Source organism: Chlamydotis macqueenii, chromosome 4, assembly GCF_036417535.1.
Source record: "Chlamydotis macqueenii isolate bChlMac1 chromosome 4, bChlMac1.mat, whole genome shotgun sequence".
NCBI classification, from domain to species: Eukaryota; Metazoa; Chordata; class Aves; order Otidiformes; family Otididae; genus Chlamydotis; species Chlamydotis macqueenii.
The window spans coordinates 48,939,503-48,956,118 of record NC_141559.1 but is presented as its reverse complement, the minus strand read 5'-3'; the positions used below and the strand labels follow the sequence as shown (position 1 = coordinate 48,956,118).

Below are 16,616 nucleotides of genomic sequence, written 5' to 3'. Positions count from 1 at the left end.
AGATGATGGAATGAAAGCTTATCAACATAGTCCAGACAAAACATCAGATCTGAGCATTAAGGCTTGCCCATGTGAAGCAGTAACATTATAATTATATACTGTGACTAATGCTTCAGAAATACGTATTGCAAAAAGACCTGATGTGGGTTCTAGTCTTGCAAAAAATGGCATCTTCCTCTGTACACAAAATGTAAAAATGTTTTCTGAGAGAGGAGGAAAGTGGCATTAAACTGTTCTAGAGTAAGCTTATGGTAATAAAAGGGGATGAGACTTCCAGAAATCATTTTGCATAGCTACCTAATGGTTTTGGTTGTAGTTATTTTGTCTGTATAGTTTTCTTATGCAAGAAAGTTTTAATAACTTCCCTCAGTATTTAAAGAACTCTGTGCTAGGATCAAATTGCATAAAGTATATCTTTACTGTGAGATTATGAAACCAGGTTTAACCTGGTTCCATCTGGAGTTCTGGTGAAGGCTTGGCTCACTAGGACTTGAGTACCTCCAAATAAGTGTGCTTGTCTTGTGCAGATGTCAGTAACTGGTGTGAAATACTCCATTTCACTGAACTTGTGTTCACGGCAGTCTTAACTGCTATGTTAACAGGGCCACCTTCTGGTAAAGATACAAAAATGCCAGCATGTCTTAAAAGATAATTAACTATCGTAGCTAACTAGCCTCAGCAAGACTGTCAGGTTGAAATGGAGCTAAAAACATTATGCAGAGCAAGTGACTTACACAGTGCTGTATCTCACTGGTAAAAGGATTGGGTTAAACTTGGAAAAATATTGGCTCAACTGCAAGGTGGTACACTAAAATCAGCTTATTTTCTTGAGTTGAGCTCCAGTTTTTGGCAGAGGAAGATGCTTTCCACTGGATCTTCTAGCTACCGAAAAATAAAACCAGGAAGTGCATGTTATCTTTCAGTTTGAAGTTCAGATGCTTAAGTAGTGATTTCCAGTAGTACTTTGTAGCTCTTACTTAACAACAACCCTTGATGTTTCGATTTATGCAGTAATAGATGCTCCAAGAACCTCTTGCCTAAATCTCAGAAGTTAGGCAAACCTAAATATTTCTTTGTTTCAGTGAGCAGGAATAAGTTTTGTCCCTTTAAGAGGTAGAGACTTTTAGTGTCTCCCAAAGGCAACTATGAACTATTTAGGAGCTCAGATTAGAATAGAATGACTATTTCTAGCTTTAAGTACTTGTTTTCTGGCTTATTGCTCGCCTGTGCTTTATAAGTTGTATTACCAGTTCCTCTATGTATCTGCCAGATGCCGTAAGCTTGGTTTCTGATGCCTAATATCTGTATTTATGCTGAGAATACTTACAACTGAGTAGCTGTGAATAAACTACTATCAATAGGAAGAGATATTGGAGTTCTGATCTAGGAGATCAAAAGAAATGTGTGGAGATCTTAGCTGTATAATTAGTAAATTCCAGATCTTGCTCAAAACAGACTGTACGGAAGTATTCAGCTTCTGGTGGTACTTGAAATGCAGAGGCTGTTTTGAGCAGACAGCTGCTTTGTCATAGTAGCAAATTTTTGCATAATGGCACTGTTTCAAAAGGGCAAATGTACAGATATAGGAATGTTAACTGTTTCTGACACTTTTTTCTTAAACCTCTTTGGGTAATCTAAGAGGTACATCGTAGTAAAGTCTAGGGCTAGTAAAGGAATGCATAGTGCTATTGTTCTGTACTTGGAATGTAAAGGCAATAGTGAAGTTGATGTGTCTGCTCTCAAAGGGTGCTTCCAAAACTATACTTAACAAAAGGTACATTTAAATTTGCGTAAGTCCTTAAGCTAGTATTGTTTCTAGTCTTAAATAGGCATGACATCAATAGTCTTGATTTGAAACTTTAAAACTCATAAGCAACAAACATCAGCTTTCAAATCTTTCCTTTATCATCATATCCTTGATAATAAAAGGCAGAAGGGAATGGATGCCAAGGAGATCCTAAAGAACTATGACATCATTAGTGATCAGGCCTGAATAATGAGAAGGAGGGAGAAGGAAGGAGAAGAGGTTCTGGAGGAGGGAATCCTGTGCTCTCTGCTCTTCAGTATAAAAGGAGTACAAACCACCGAATGACCCTTCATGGGGAAACTCAGTCTTCATTCTCACAAGCAGTAATTTTGGTGCAAGGTGCTTACTGAGATGAATCTTGCTTCGTCTGTTCAACAGTTGACAGTGGCACGTGTCTTCTGCATGAGGAATAGGACTGATTGGCTGCAGTGGCTTGTCATAACACTGCTTAACCTTGAGCTTCTCTAGTGAGTGACTTCTGGTTTACTAGCTGGAGAAAAACTTGAGTTTTAGATTATCACGCTTGTATTTGTAGAACATGATAGTTATTCTATATCTTTAAAACATCCTTTAAAGCCTTTATCACCCTTTTATAAGGTAAAATGCTGTAACAGATAGTCTAAATAATGGAATACTGTGGTATTTGGTAATGTTTGGCTGGTAAATTTAAAGAAAAAAAAGTTACATGCTCATCTTTAAACTCTCCCCTTTCTTTCGTTACTGTAGGAGCTGGGAAGAGCACACAGGCAAAAACCTATGGTAAGTATGAAATTAAAGTGATTTAATCTGAAGCTGTAGATCTAACTAGCAAATCTTCCTATCTCTCGTAGCTCAAAAGTAACACCAGTATTTCAATGTTTTGTCCAAGAAAAATCTTTTTCCTTGTTGTCTTAACCATACTATTACTTTCTTAACTCTCATAGCCTCCAAAGCCAGAAGATCTAGCAGTCATCTGTTTCACCAGTGGAACAACAGGTACACCTCATTATATTATGCAGAATTTATTATCCTATATGTGCAAAATTAATTCAGAAGCCCTCCTACGTTTTTTTTTTTTTTTCAAGACTCTCCCCTGCTGCTGCATCTTTTTGGCAAGTAGTAGCTGGGGAAGTTTTATGGTAAGGCTCCCTTTGATTTTTCCCATTGATCAATAAAGGGTCACAGTATTGGGGGGGAGGGGATATGTTACATTTTTGGGCTTGGAAGTAAGTACTGAATCTGAATTTCAATTATAGTAAGGACTCTGCATCAGACTTTCAATTCTCTTGTTGTAGTCTTTTTTTCATACTATACTTGCAAAATTTGTTCCTTAGCTCTAAGCAACCTTTGCTGTAAGACCAAAATAGAAAGGCTGCTGTCTAGATGTCACATGCTTAACACTTGTGAGTTAATATCCAATGCCAGCAGGGAGCGAAAGGGAAGAGTACAATGACAAGCTACATTTTTAAAGCAGATGTAGCAACAGAAATGAGTCTGGGTTTGACAGCTGCATCTTCACAGAATAACTGAATTTTGAATGAGAAGCTTATTCAAGAAATGACAATTGCTTAAGAACTTGCTCTCCTTGTGAAATTTGAGGACTTCAGCACAAACTTACTACTTAACTGTTACCAGCTATTCTTAAAAGTGTGTTATTAAGTTCTCTGCCTTTGTTTAATTGATATACAGAAAAAGGTATTAATATCAAAGAAGGGAGTGATTGATTGAAATTATATTAAATTAGTTTTATCACTGCTTGGTAACTTAAAGGATCTAAAAATTTCACTGTTGCACCCTGATGTGCTTCTTCCTTAGGAAACCCCAAAGGAGCTATGATCACTCATCAGAACATAGTCAGCAATGCTTCAGCTTTTGTGAAAACTACAGAGGTAAATTGCAAAGGTTAATGTTGTGGATTTGCATTAAGGGAAGAACCTCAGGAGTGAACCAACACTGAAATCTCATTAACTTTAGTCTTAACTTTTAGTAAGATCCAAGTGAAAATGTAACTTGACAGTACTCTGCCCATGCTAGGTCAGAAGTCGATGTTTGCTCATTTCTTCTCTCAGGGTCAAGAACGTGGCAGACTTAATTTGGTCTGATCCAAGAAAAATGTTAAAGGTCCTGATGTGGATCTACATTACGTTCTGCCACAGCCTTCTAGTGTTTGTCATTAGTGCAAGCTCTGTATCAGAGGGTTTGTGTAGGGGCTAACCTTTTCCATTAAGGATGGAAGAAGGTGTAATGTATTTTAACCTCCCCAAAATACTTAAAGCCCTTGTATAAATGAGCAAGAAGCATGACTCTGTATTTTTACTTCATAAAATGTTAACTCTTAGCTTACAGTGTACTCCTAAAGTTCATCTGCAGGCTAGCTAAGAAGACGGTTCCAAGTTCTAAGACATAAAAATGTAATTAAAAATACAGTTGTACTTATTTTGCCAAGTACTTTGCATATAGTTATCTTAAAATTAAGCAACTAGTCTCACAATTAGATCATGTGAAGTACTCTTGATATCAACCTTATGGTAAATTGGATACACAACTTTCTGATCTAAGATGAAAGTGGTTTGGTTTTGTTTTTTTTTTTTTTTTTTTAAAACCCCTTAGGTGTACTACTTTAACCTTTTTTGTTCCTCCTCCCTCCCAATGTATACAATGGAACTTTCTGTGGTTTCTCTGTGAATTTATTTCTATTCATAATCATATGAAAAGTTGTAATAATCTGGTCACTGTACTCGTCCCTAAAAGATGACCGTTTCTGCAATGTGTGTTTACTCATGCTATAAGTCATTGCTGTAATCTTATTAAAGAAAGAAAGACAATGCAGCTTCATTACAAACAAAACTGAAGCAAGGGCTGCGCTCTAGCGTTTACAAGCTAGATTCCATTTGTGTTTAAATTAGGCAAAATAGAGGATCAATAAGAATTAATTTAATTTTACTAACACTTTCAGAAAACATTTATGCCTACCTCTGATGACGTTCTCATATCATTCCTGCCCTTGGCTCATATGTTTGAGAGAATCGTTGAGGTAAGCATCTGTTGTACTAAACTATTGAGAAGCTTAGTTTCCTTACAGAAGGCATATCTCTTGAATCCCAGTGATGCACACTATTTCTTTTTGACCCTTGCACATGTGTATGAATGCTTGAGGTAAAGTTCAGGAAAATAATATCCCATAAACAATATTCAGTGCGTACTAGACAACTAGTTTTCATGCTGAAATATAACCATTGACCTTAGAGCTAGGGTTAATAAGAAACTCATTTACTAGAACATGAGACAATCCTTTAGCACATGTACGCTGCCTAGAAATTCCCTAGAAATTTAGGGAATAAACAGCCTCTGTGCAAGCGTGAAAAGGCACATAGAGCCAGAAATCATCCTGTGATTTCAGTTAGAAATCCTGAGCTTTCTACTGAAAGTGCGTATATGTACAAATGTGTGTGTATATATATGTGTGTGTGTACGTATGCATGTTATGAAGATTGGGAATAGAGCTTAACTGAGGTGGTACAGGTGCCTTTAGGCTTTCAGTACTCTCCCTCCTGGTAACCTGGCTACCGGTTATACTTCAGTGTCAGTTTTACTGATGCCTGTCTTGCACCAGAAGATACAAGCTCTGTTCTTGATCATGTAGTAGAAACAGAATGGGAACTTGTGTTCTTAAGGATAAAATGAGAAGGAAGTATTTAGATTTCAGTATTCGTCTTCTATCTGAGGCCCTTACAAAGTAGGTGATTACTTGTGTATTTACATAAGGAGATCAAGTGAGAACACCTTTGGTAGAAAGGAGAAAAGATTTATTACTGTTTGTGGTAGGTATGAACACTGGCTGTGAGAAGCAGTCTTTAGAGTCCTGCTGTTGTAGAGTTGGCGTTTGCTGATTTTTGGCTTCCTAAGGAAGTCAGAGGGTCAGTGAACTTGACAGGACAAATGTGTTCCCACCTAGCAAAGGCAGTTGCTGCTCAGTTCATCTGGACTGATGCATTTGCTGCTTTTTAGCAGATGGTGGGAAAGCACAGGTGAATGGGAAAAGTGACACTTCAGCATGTGTCATGCAGAAAAGATGAGAATGGATGGCAGGGAATGAAGGAAGAGGTGTTACAGAGGAAGTAGAAGAAACAAAAACAAGCAGGTGTAGATAAACACAAGAGCAGATACGGTGTTAAAAAGAATAAATGAAGCCAAACAAAGTAAGAAAAATGGGAGTTTATAGCTGTGGAAGGTGGGACTTATAGACCCTTTCATGGCGAACATAGAACACAACAGGATTAAGTCTGCCTTCCTTGGTGTAGGTATGAAGTGATGGAGAAATAAGCAGTGGCTTTGCTAGAATCTTCTAAAGAACGCCTTGATTGCCTAACAACAAATCCTCTTCTCACATCAGTCCTATGAAACTGGAAGGAAAACCAGAGTGCAAGAGAATAGAAATAAAGTAGCACAGGGCAGAAGTCCCTGCTGGACCAGTAAATAGCATGTGCTGACTTCATATGCAGAACTTCTCAGTATATAGCAGGGAACAAACAAAGGTCTAGTATTTTTAAATACACTTGTTAAATATTTAAAATAGAGAAGTTCTACTCTTCAGTCTTTTGCTGCCTCTGAGTCACTGGCATTGCCTTATTTGGCCAACTGCCCTTTTTGGATAGGGGCTTTTGTGCTGTATCTTATTCTGTCAAAGTCCTTGGCCTGCTGTACACTGGGCACCTCTTGCTACTTGGTCCTTCTAGTCCCATCCTGTAATCTGAGAATGCTGCAGAACTAGTCCAGAAGCTGAGAGGATTTAAGGTGGATCCTGCACAGTCCACTCTGAATAGGATTGTCATACATATACAGCTAGAACACATCATACATCCTGTGTTTTCAGTGTTATTTTTTCTAACAGTGTGTGGTTCTGTGCCATGGAGCTCGGATAGGATTCTTTCAAGGGGATATCAGACTACTTATGGATGACCTAAAAACACTGCAGCCAACTGTGTTTCCTGTAGTACCAAGACTGTTGAACAGAATGTTTGACAAGGTAAGTCTACAGGCATGAGTCTAGACCTGTGCAGGGCTTTAAAAGACTTCATGAAGTTTGTGCTGACAGAGTAGGAGCAACTGTTGTGCTCTGGAATGTTAAATCAGTATGCTAACAAATTGGTGTATCTCTTTCTAAAAGAGCTGAAAGTGCAGAGAATAGTACTGGCTGTATTAAAACACTTTCAGGCAGCAAATGCTAGTGTTGAGAAGTCTCTGACTAGGGGAGTTGGTTCTCTCTAGCTTGATTAATGACTTAACTTGCTCAGAGCAAAATAGTAAGTTCAGTCTACAACGTGAACATGAGGCTTAGCATCTGCGTGCCACGCTTTTAGCATCTGACTCATGAAGTGGAATTTGCAAACCAAGGTCAGGTGTTTGCCTATGTTTGCAGGGACGCATACAAGTTTCCTACACAGCAGCCAGCATGTTCTAGCAAGAACTATAAACCAGCCAGTCAGGAGTGCTGGGAAGAGGGTGTGTCAGCAGTCCCAGTCTCTCTGTGCTTACTGCTTGCCTGCTCCAGGTCATCTGAGAAAAGAATTCAGAAGTAGATTCTCCTTCTTGGACTTCAGATTTTAAATCATCCTTTTGCATACAGATGGCTGACTTCTCTTGTTAAGATACAGCTGGAGGAGCTGTCACAGGAAGTCCTGTGACTGCTAAAGAAATGGCAGAGCTGCCTAGTCTATCTTAGCCAGGACAGTGCTCTAATAATGAGATTAGAGGAACAGCAAGTAATACAAGGTTCTGTTTGGTCTCAGGAACAAAATAGTGCAACTCTGATCCTTTTGGAGGGGAGGAAATCCTGAGACCTGCCTGTAGTGCTTAAAACATAGCCCCTCATTCTGCTCACACATTCTGTACTGGAATTTGAGAAACAGAGACAAAGCTTGGGATTCTCATCCTTTCATGATGTCCTCTTGCTTGTTAACTCTGGTGCTCTGAGGCTTTCACACTTCTATGGCATGGTTTCAACCTCAGTCAGCAGTGAGTAGCAGTAACCTAGCATGTGAAGTGGGAAATTGGAGTGGCAGGGAGGGCCATAATGCTGAAGAGCTGCTAGGTCTTTTTCCAAGTCAATATACTAATCTGTTCTGCTGTGGAATCTGCTCTGTGGCTTCCTTAGAACTAGGAAAAGCGTTTGAAAAGTGATCTAAAAAACAAGTTTACATATGCAAGACAGATCTCTATTTGGTATTTCTGAAGGGACCTGCATTTCCTCAGAAAATTGTTACTTGGTGTGCTGTAGGATTATACTCTATTTGGATTTTGATCAAACTGAAGTAGAAAAGTAAAACATCCATTTTCATTCATTCAATTTAATCAATAAATTCTATATTGAAAAAGCATCACACAGTTTGATGGGAAGCAAGAATTAGTTTAAATGTTAATTTTGGTGGACATCTGAACTGAAGTAGAGGCTGAAATCAAAATCCACAAGTATTTCTTAACAGAATTAAGATGCCTACCAATAAAAGTTGTTTGATTTACTTGGTTTTCACTGTTAAGAGTCTCTATGCATGCGTCTTAAAAAAAAAAAAAAAAAAAATAGTCTGAGGCTTCTAACCACAGATCATCTTTCTTAATAGATTTTTGGACAGGCAGATACTTCATTAAAGAGGTGGATGCTGGATTTTGCTTCCAAGAGGAAAGAAGCAGAACTCAGAAGTGGTATAGTTAGAAATAACAGTTTCTGGGATAAAGTCATCTTCCGCAAAATACAGGTATGCTTGAAAGCCTCTGAGTCTAAGTTTGCAATTACTGAGTTTCATATGAATGGCTATAATCTGGTATGGCTTTCATCACTGGTTAAAGACTATGTGGCTACTCAGAATGAAAATAAAAGCTGTGTTTTTATTTCAACTCCCCCCCCCGCAATTCCCTTTGTTCTAATAGTATCAGCTAACTGTATTAGGGAACTTGGTCTAAAACAATCTGATGCTTCTCTCTTACCACTTCAAAGCAAATGCTGTCCTTCTGAAGGAGGAATGCTAAATGTGACACAGTGCCATCTGTAGCCCCTACTTTCTCCTCACTGTTGGTCACTATTAAGTTATGCTTGGTATTATATCTGGCACTCACTTGCTATGGCACTAACCTTGGTTGTACAACATGCCCCTGTAGCTGCTTTTTATAGCATTCAGGATGTATGAGAAGCTGATAGAAGGCAGTTAAAAATAGCCATTGCTGTGAGGCCATGACTTAAGCTCTTTATACTTCTGGTGGAGTCTGTGTTGCAGCAGCACCATGGCATAGTCTTTATAGATACTGTATGTTGGAGATAGTGTTTCTTCCAGCCATTAACGAGTCTTAAAAACACTGCAAGAAAGACAGCTTGCAATAGGAGACTGAACTTTAATCTCTGACACTCGTGGGTGGCACTGAAGGTGAATAGTGGCTGAGGGTGGGATGGAAAAGGACTCTGGAAATCTCTCTAAAATGCTTTTGGTGTCCACAGTATCTTGTGTCTGTTGTAGGCAAGTTTGGGAGGAAAGGTAAGGCTGATGGTCACAGGAGCAGCACCTGTATCTGCAAGTGTACTGACCTTCCTGAGAACAGCTCTTGGCTGTCAGGTGAGTTTCCTGGCCTTAGTACCTGGTTCCAGCTTTGTTAAAGCATTTCTAGTGGTCTGACTATATGGATAACTCTTTCTGGAATTCTTCTTGGAGACCACACAAGTACATACTCTGTTCCGAAGATTATCTCTCAGTTCCCTGAGATGTCTGTGTTCATCCCAAAGTCATTATCACTGAAGTAACCAGCTGAACTGTCTTAAGGGAAAGATTTGGTGGGGGGAAGGTGCTGTAAGCAATAATTAACCTCCTTGGATTAAGTTTCTGGGGCTTCCCTTGCTTACAGAAGTATGCATAACTGCACTGTGCACTGTAGAGAATACAATCAACATTATGATAATTAAGATGAGACTGTGGAGAATCAGATCACACATACTGCATTTATCTTCAGAGCCTCTTCAAAGTACATGCTTTTTGAGGCAGAAGTCTGAAAAACAGTAGTGCAGGATGGAACAAACATGTTGAAATAAATTTCAAGGATAGAAGATGCAAACCAGTTTAAAATATGTGAGGCTTCTGTGACTTCTTGAAGCTCTTCAGTAGTGTGCTGGTGTAGCAATACATCCTGCACAGAAAAGGGAAGCCTTTCTTGTATATGATAGTCACAGAGCTGTGATGGGGTATAGGGATTCCATTCCTGGCTGTCTTGGACAAATCTGTGCTTAAATGGTGTGAATGAAGTCATTGCTAGTGCCACTGTTCCATCTTGCTTCCTCTGTTGCTTTTTGTTTTGATCAATAGAGATGTCACATAGTATGTGAAACTGAGTAAATATTGGAACTAAAGGTGGAATAGTTGCACTTAAAATTGTGTATTGTGATAAAAAATCTAATAGAGTTAGAAGATGCTGAGAACTTTGCTAAACTCAAATTGAAACAACTAGAAAAAAGCAAAATATTAATTTCAATGAAGAAACTGCATGTTGAAAAGTAAGAACTTGAAATCTTTTGGTTTAATGTCCTAGTTCTATGAAGGCTATGGACAGACTGAATGCACAGCTGGATGCTCACTGTCACTGCCTGGTGACTGGACAGCAGGTATGGTGTTTAACAGTCTGCATGTCTGTTAAATTTCAGGATGCTGTAGAGATCTCTGATCACATTATTTAGATTCTGGTTTTCTTCAGTGACGTAAGACACTTTTGAAGGGATCTCTTGAAGTTTGTAACCCTAAATAGCTAGGAATGTTCATAATCCAAACTTTTAATGGGCTTTGTCCTTGTAAGTTGAAGTGGATTTAGGAGAGGTGAGGTCATAGTATCAACCCTTGTAATTTTTACAGAATAGGAATCTGCTGTGTGTGAACACAGTGCTGGAAAGCTGTGGCATTTTTTGGTGTTGGAACAGCCTGCACTTCTGTCAACTGTTACATCTCTAGCTCCCTAACTGAAGTAATACTGATAACTGAAATGATAGTGGAACTCTTGCTACTTAAATATGTCCATAGAGTGAGGGTCCTGATTCTAAGAAAAAGCAAGCTTGTCTAGCTTGAGTACATGGTTCAGTTTGTGACATTCTAGGGATATCTGAGAATTTAATGTCTCAGTCACAGCAAATTTAAGCTATTACTCTACTGGTATTGGTGTAGTACGTTACTAAAAATCAGTTTTCCATCTTTTTTACTTTAGCATGTAACCAGATCATTGCTTTAAGAACCTGACTAAAAAGCCTTTGAGGCTATTGAGGTGTTACTCTCTTTAACAGGTCATGTTGGAGCACCCATGCCATGCAATATCATCAAGCTTGTTGATGTACAAGAAATGAATTATTTGGCTGCCAAAGGAGAGGGTGAGGTAAGTAATTTCAAAAGGTCAATGTGAGCCTCTTATGAAATCTTGCAAAATGTTTTTTGTTACCGAAATAACAAGTAACTGTCTCAACTTAGAAAAAGTGCTAAACATAGCCTGCTATCTAAAAATCAGACTATAGTCTGAGAATTTATAGTGGTGCTGAAGATTCTTTAGCCAGTTTCTTGCCCACTTTATAATTGTACTAATTACTTGGACTAATAGTTGACCTAGTATTTTATTAGCTCTTATTGATATTTTTCATTTGGCCTTAACTAGACTTGTTCTAGAGTCCTGATGCTATTGCCCCAGACTAGACCCTTCTTATTGTCTCCTGTCATCTATGCATGCCAAGCCACTCTCAAGCTGGTGTGATGGTTTTGAATCCTTTGCTTCTGAGGACTCTTGTGTAGAGCTTTCAGGGTTTTTGGACTCCTGATTTCCCCAACAGTTGTGTGCTGTGGGCAGCTTTTAAGTTTTGCTTCCATGTTGTTTATCTCTGTCCTGATTTCTAAGGAGGTATTTTATTGTCCTGCTGATGCTTAAATAACAAGGGTCCTGTCCTGTGTCCTCCACCTTTCTCCACTAAAGAAAACTTACACAACCTTGGGTGTTATGTTGAGAAGAAAATACTTAAATCTGGAATAATCTATGGATATTTCAAGCTCTACTCCATGCTTCTGACTAGCTGCTTTACTTTTTATGTTCTCTTACTGCCAGATATTCTACTAATAGTTTTAATTTAGTTTGTAAGGTCTGACCTGGCAACCTCTTCACCTATAAACCTTTAATCTTGTTGGTCCTTTTCTTGTACCTTGTAAGCATGGTTTTTGATCTTAATAATCCCCATGTATCCTGTTATATCCAGAGAAGTTGCTCTTAGTTTTCTACTTTGTACACAAATCCAGACAATCTTCAATTTAAAGAAACTGCAGGCTTCCTTTATAGAACAGTCTTGAGTGCTCTAAGCCCTAAGGTATTAACTGATTTACTTTTGGACAACAAACATGATTGCTTGATATACAGCTAGTTCTAGTACAATGCCCCTTCCACTTACCAAAGCTGAAACAAACATGTTGCCAGGTTGAGGGGTAATATTTCTGGATCCAGCAGAATTTCCTCAGATTAATAAAAATAAACTTCCTCTAGATTCAGATTATTCAAACAGCAAGTGGAGCATTGCTGCTAGACTGGAATAGAACAGGTGCTTCCAATTGCTTCTTATACTTTCTACCAATGGAAAATGTTAGGTCTCCAAAAACCATGAGTGGAGATTTCTGTATTAATGCATAAACTTCATCATGTCTTTTTAGTGGGGCTTACTGAGAATCATAGGAGAAAGCATTCATTGCAAATAATGTTTGTTAACTTCCCTTCATAATAGCATACATTAACAAATGGCTGATTTCAGGTATGTGTGAAAGGGCCAAATGTATTTTGTGGCTATTTGAAAGATCCAGAAAAAACAGCAGAAGCTCTGGACAAAGACGGCTGGCTTCATACAGGAGATATTGGGAAATGGCTACCAGTAAGTTAACTTATATAGCTGAAATGTACTTCTGCACTTATTAGCAGTAATTTAACAATAAAATAAAAATTATTTTTGTATTAAACACAATGAATTAGGTGAAAGACAAGTAATTTTAGGAGGAGGATAATTATTGTTGTAGATAAAACAGTGTGCCTGGGGCTAAAAAAAGTATTAGCAGTGCCAATCCTGAGGCTTTCCCTAGCATGGGTGCAGAGCCTGTTTTCTTCTAACATTAGTTTGACCGTGCTCTGGCTCTAGCACTATTTTACTGTACTACCTAATCTAACTTAAATTAATAAACTGTCTTGAATCACTCATAGCATTTAAGTTTGTGTTGAACCAGAACTCGGGCAATAGGGCTTCTGGCCTGTTGAAATTTTCAAAGGTTGCACAGCAATATCTGAAATTGAAATACATAGAAAAAAACTCTTGTTTGTATGCTTTAATTCTGGTACATTATGTGATCTAGCGTGGCATGCTTAAGCTGTGTAGATTGGTTTTTCACTTGAAGTGCCTCTTCTGAGTGGAAGTTACTTCTGTCAACAGAATGGTACATTGAAGATCATTGACCGGAAAAAACACATATTTAAACTAGCACAGGGAGAGTACATAGCACCAGAGAAAATTGAAAATGTGTATCTGAGATGTGAAGCACTTTCCCAGGTGTTTGTCCATGGAGAGAGCTTGCAGGTAAGCATTCTTCAGGTAACTTTAAAAATGAATGCAAGAAGAGACTGCAGAAAAGTCTTCCTTTCCTCCCTCCCCTCACCCCAAACTTTGGGACTGAAATCTTAATTTTTTTTTTAACATTACACATTTTTGATTCCAGCAGTTATATAATGTGGTTCTGGATTTAGCTTCAGACCAGATAGTGGAGCTGGTTAATTTGAGTATTAATGACTGTACATAAGTGTGCAGGAAAAATTAAAAAAAAAAGTATGGATTTCTGCAAGTGTAAATTGAAATGTGGGTCTTAACAAGAGTAATTTTCCAAACTGCAAACTTCTGAACTGCACTCCTGTGTTCAAGTAGCAGAAAGCTGCTGACTTTATAGCAGGATCAGAACTGCTGTCCAAAACCTAACACTGACTAGTATAAAATGTGTAGGAACTAAAGTGTTGACTTTAAAAGGAGCAAAAAACAAGCTTGACAAAAATTCCTTTTTAGGCCTTCTTGGTAGCTATTGTGGTACCTGATCCTGAGACTTTGCGCAACTGGGCCAAGAAAAAGGGATTTGAAGGCTCGTATGAAGAGCTATGCAAAAACAAGGTGAGTCATATCTAACAGAACAGTTAGCTGTTCTGCATCAGCTTTTTCAAGCTATACAATGTATTCCTGTATCCACAGGACCTCAAAAAACACATTCTGGAAGACATGGTGAGGATTGGGAAAGAATCTGGTTTGAAGTCATTTGAACAGGTAAGATGCTAATGAGAACTGAACAGCTAATTCTTTAAACTTCTCAATACCAATATAATATGACTCTACTGAAACTGCTTTTAATTTGAATTTGGAAAATCTTCAAGGGGATGGGCTTTATGATGTTTGGGCAATCTTTTTGAATAGCCTTGTCTATTCCAAGGAATGCAGTTTGGCTAGTAACTGTTTACTTTCCAGGTCAAAGACATCGTCGTGCACACAGAAATGTTTTCTATTGAAAACGGCCTGCTGACACCAACACTGAAGGCAAAGAGACCAGAACTGCGAAAATATTTCCAGTCACAGATAGATGAACTCTATGCTAATGCCAAAATGTAACTGAGAATGGATTGAAGAAAGTGGCCCACATCTGATGTCTACTGTTGGCCTTCATATCTGTAATTAGGCTACAGCAAACATAGGGAAGGAAAATGTGCAATCATTTACTTGTACAAAATGGGTACTTGCCATAGGAACATTGAAGAAATGGAACACTGCCTTACTGTCAAGTTGTGTTGCATACTGTTTTTATGGTGACCTACAATTTCTAAAAAGAGCCTTAACTATAAATGGTAACTATATGTAAGTTATTTAAGACTTCCTTGGCCAAAAATGGGACTCTCCTTCACCAAGGAGCTAAGGTTTTCTTATTGCCAGCATGTTTGCTGTCTGCAGTGTATTTTGCAGTTGTCAATTCCACAAAGGATTTGGCAGGTTTGAAAATGCCTCTCGGTATCTTGCATCCTCAGAAGGTTAATCTGTCCAAAAAAAAAAAAACCAACCACCAAAAAAGCCTCTACGGTTGTACAGCTGGTATCACATCTTGCATTAGTCCTAATGTTAACTGGGGCAAGGCATCTGAATGGGTTTTTTTCTCCCTTTTATATCTGCCGCAAGTTCTGAGATGTACTTTTTATAAGGTAAAAGTCAGAACTCCACACAAAGGAGACCGATGAATACAAGTTCCTCAGAGTAAGCCTGCATATGGTGGTTCTGCACTGAAAGTGTGGATGCAGTTAATTCAGAAAGTGTAGCCTTTGCTACATTAACGCAACTCCAGAGTGGTGCCAGCCCTGTAAATGAACAGATTCTAACTCTGGCAAGAACACTAGAGATCTAAAACCAAAACCATTCAGGAGGCTGGGCTATGCTAACAGTCAGGTAAACATTTCACCTGCACTAGCCACTTGTTTCCTTGTAATAAACGTGTATTTTAAAATGCATTTTAAAAAATGTGCCAGGTCCTCTATAAGCAGAAGAGCTTCTGACATAACCTCTCAATTTTCTGTGCTTTATGTATGAGCCACTGAGTATTCTTCACTGAATAGCAAAATAGGTCAGGTAAAAGTTTTTGCCTGATGCTTTGCAGCAATTGGAAGTATTTATATATGCCAACAGAACTGTGTTGGCACAGGATAGGTATTTGTTCAGGGATAAAAACCTAATTCCCAGATAAATTAAAAAATAACTAGTTACTTTTTGTTTGAGAAATCAGCAGAAATAAGCCTTACTACAGCATAAGTCTCTTTGCTATCCTTAACAGAGTTGGTTTTGCATTAGCATTCATTGCTGTTTTTTGAAAACATGGATATATGTAAAATACAAGCACAACAAGGTTTGCACTAAGATTTGTGTGTGATTGTAATGCACTACTCTGTAGCATAATTTCATACATGTGTGCAATTAAGGTACACAAATCCAAGTCAACCGTTAGAGCAGTAGTTTGTTACATTGGAATTCAAATGTTTGCTTAGTGTTGGCTATTTCTATGTTTTATAAAACCAAAACAATTTTCAAAACCAATGAAGGAAACCAAAATAAATATTTCTGCATTTCAACTCAGTGAAGTGTTTGTTTATCAAGGAAAAATGCTGCTGACTGACAACCTGAGGTGTCATCTGGTAACTGACAAGCTGTAAAACTCTGCTGCTACAAACATACTACTTAACACAGGATAAATGCTGGTGGTTGACATGTTACTTTTGGAAGGTAACTTTCTGCTTTCTGCCTTGATAGTTATGTGTATGTTTTTGGCCAATATGTGTAAGGGATACTGTTATATGTAACTTGCTTCATCAGTATTATCAAAACACGGATCTCTGTTTTTGTCTTCAGTATGATTTCTGACAGTTAGGTAGCATTCTTGCCATCATTGTAAACAACTTTTGAGTGAAATCTGGAGTTGACTTAAACTCTTATGCCGCTTTTGGATGGTAGCGGTTGTCCTTCCTGCGTTGTCGTCATTCCGTCCTCCCACCCCCCTACACTGTGCATCTGGCTTTAATCAGGGGTATGGTATGAAAAGTTTCATGGGCAGACTTACCAGACCAGCATGGATGAAGCATCACCACCCAGACAATGTTTAGAGCTCAGTCTTAACACAGATGTTACTGTGAAATAATAACCATACTTCTGTTCCTTGCCATGGTAGACTTTCTCCCTTTTGAGTAATTTTTAGTGTTCTTTATACATTCCTTCCCTACTGAAGGAACT

At 38.3% G+C, this 16,616-nt stretch overlaps 1 protein-coding gene across 1 annotated transcript in view; it reads left to right on the top strand.

Moving 5' to 3' along the window:
* Positions 1-15,961, top strand: part of ACSL1 (acyl-CoA synthetase long chain family member 1) — a 29,142-nt gene extending 13,181 nt beyond the window's left edge. Inside the window, exons 7-20 of the mRNA XM_010129645.2 lie at positions 2,534-2,566; positions 2,731-2,782; positions 3,602-3,675; positions 4,743-4,820; positions 6,678-6,812; positions 8,404-8,538; positions 9,292-9,387; positions 10,352-10,424; positions 11,091-11,179; positions 12,585-12,701; positions 13,251-13,394; positions 13,872-13,973; positions 14,052-14,123; positions 14,322-15,961. Of these exons, the coding sequence (XP_010127947.2) occupies positions 2,534-2,566; positions 2,731-2,782; positions 3,602-3,675; positions 4,743-4,820; positions 6,678-6,812; positions 8,404-8,538; positions 9,292-9,387; positions 10,352-10,424; positions 11,091-11,179; positions 12,585-12,701; positions 13,251-13,394; positions 13,872-13,973; positions 14,052-14,123; positions 14,322-14,462 (1,341 nt within the window). The 3' untranslated portion in view covers positions 14,463-15,961. The remainder of the gene's footprint in view (positions 1-2,533; positions 2,567-2,730; positions 2,783-3,601; positions 3,676-4,742; positions 4,821-6,677; positions 6,813-8,403; positions 8,539-9,291; positions 9,388-10,351; positions 10,425-11,090; positions 11,180-12,584; positions 12,702-13,250; positions 13,395-13,871; positions 13,974-14,051; positions 14,124-14,321) is intronic.
* The last annotated feature ends 655 nt before the right edge of the window (positions 15,962-16,616 follow it).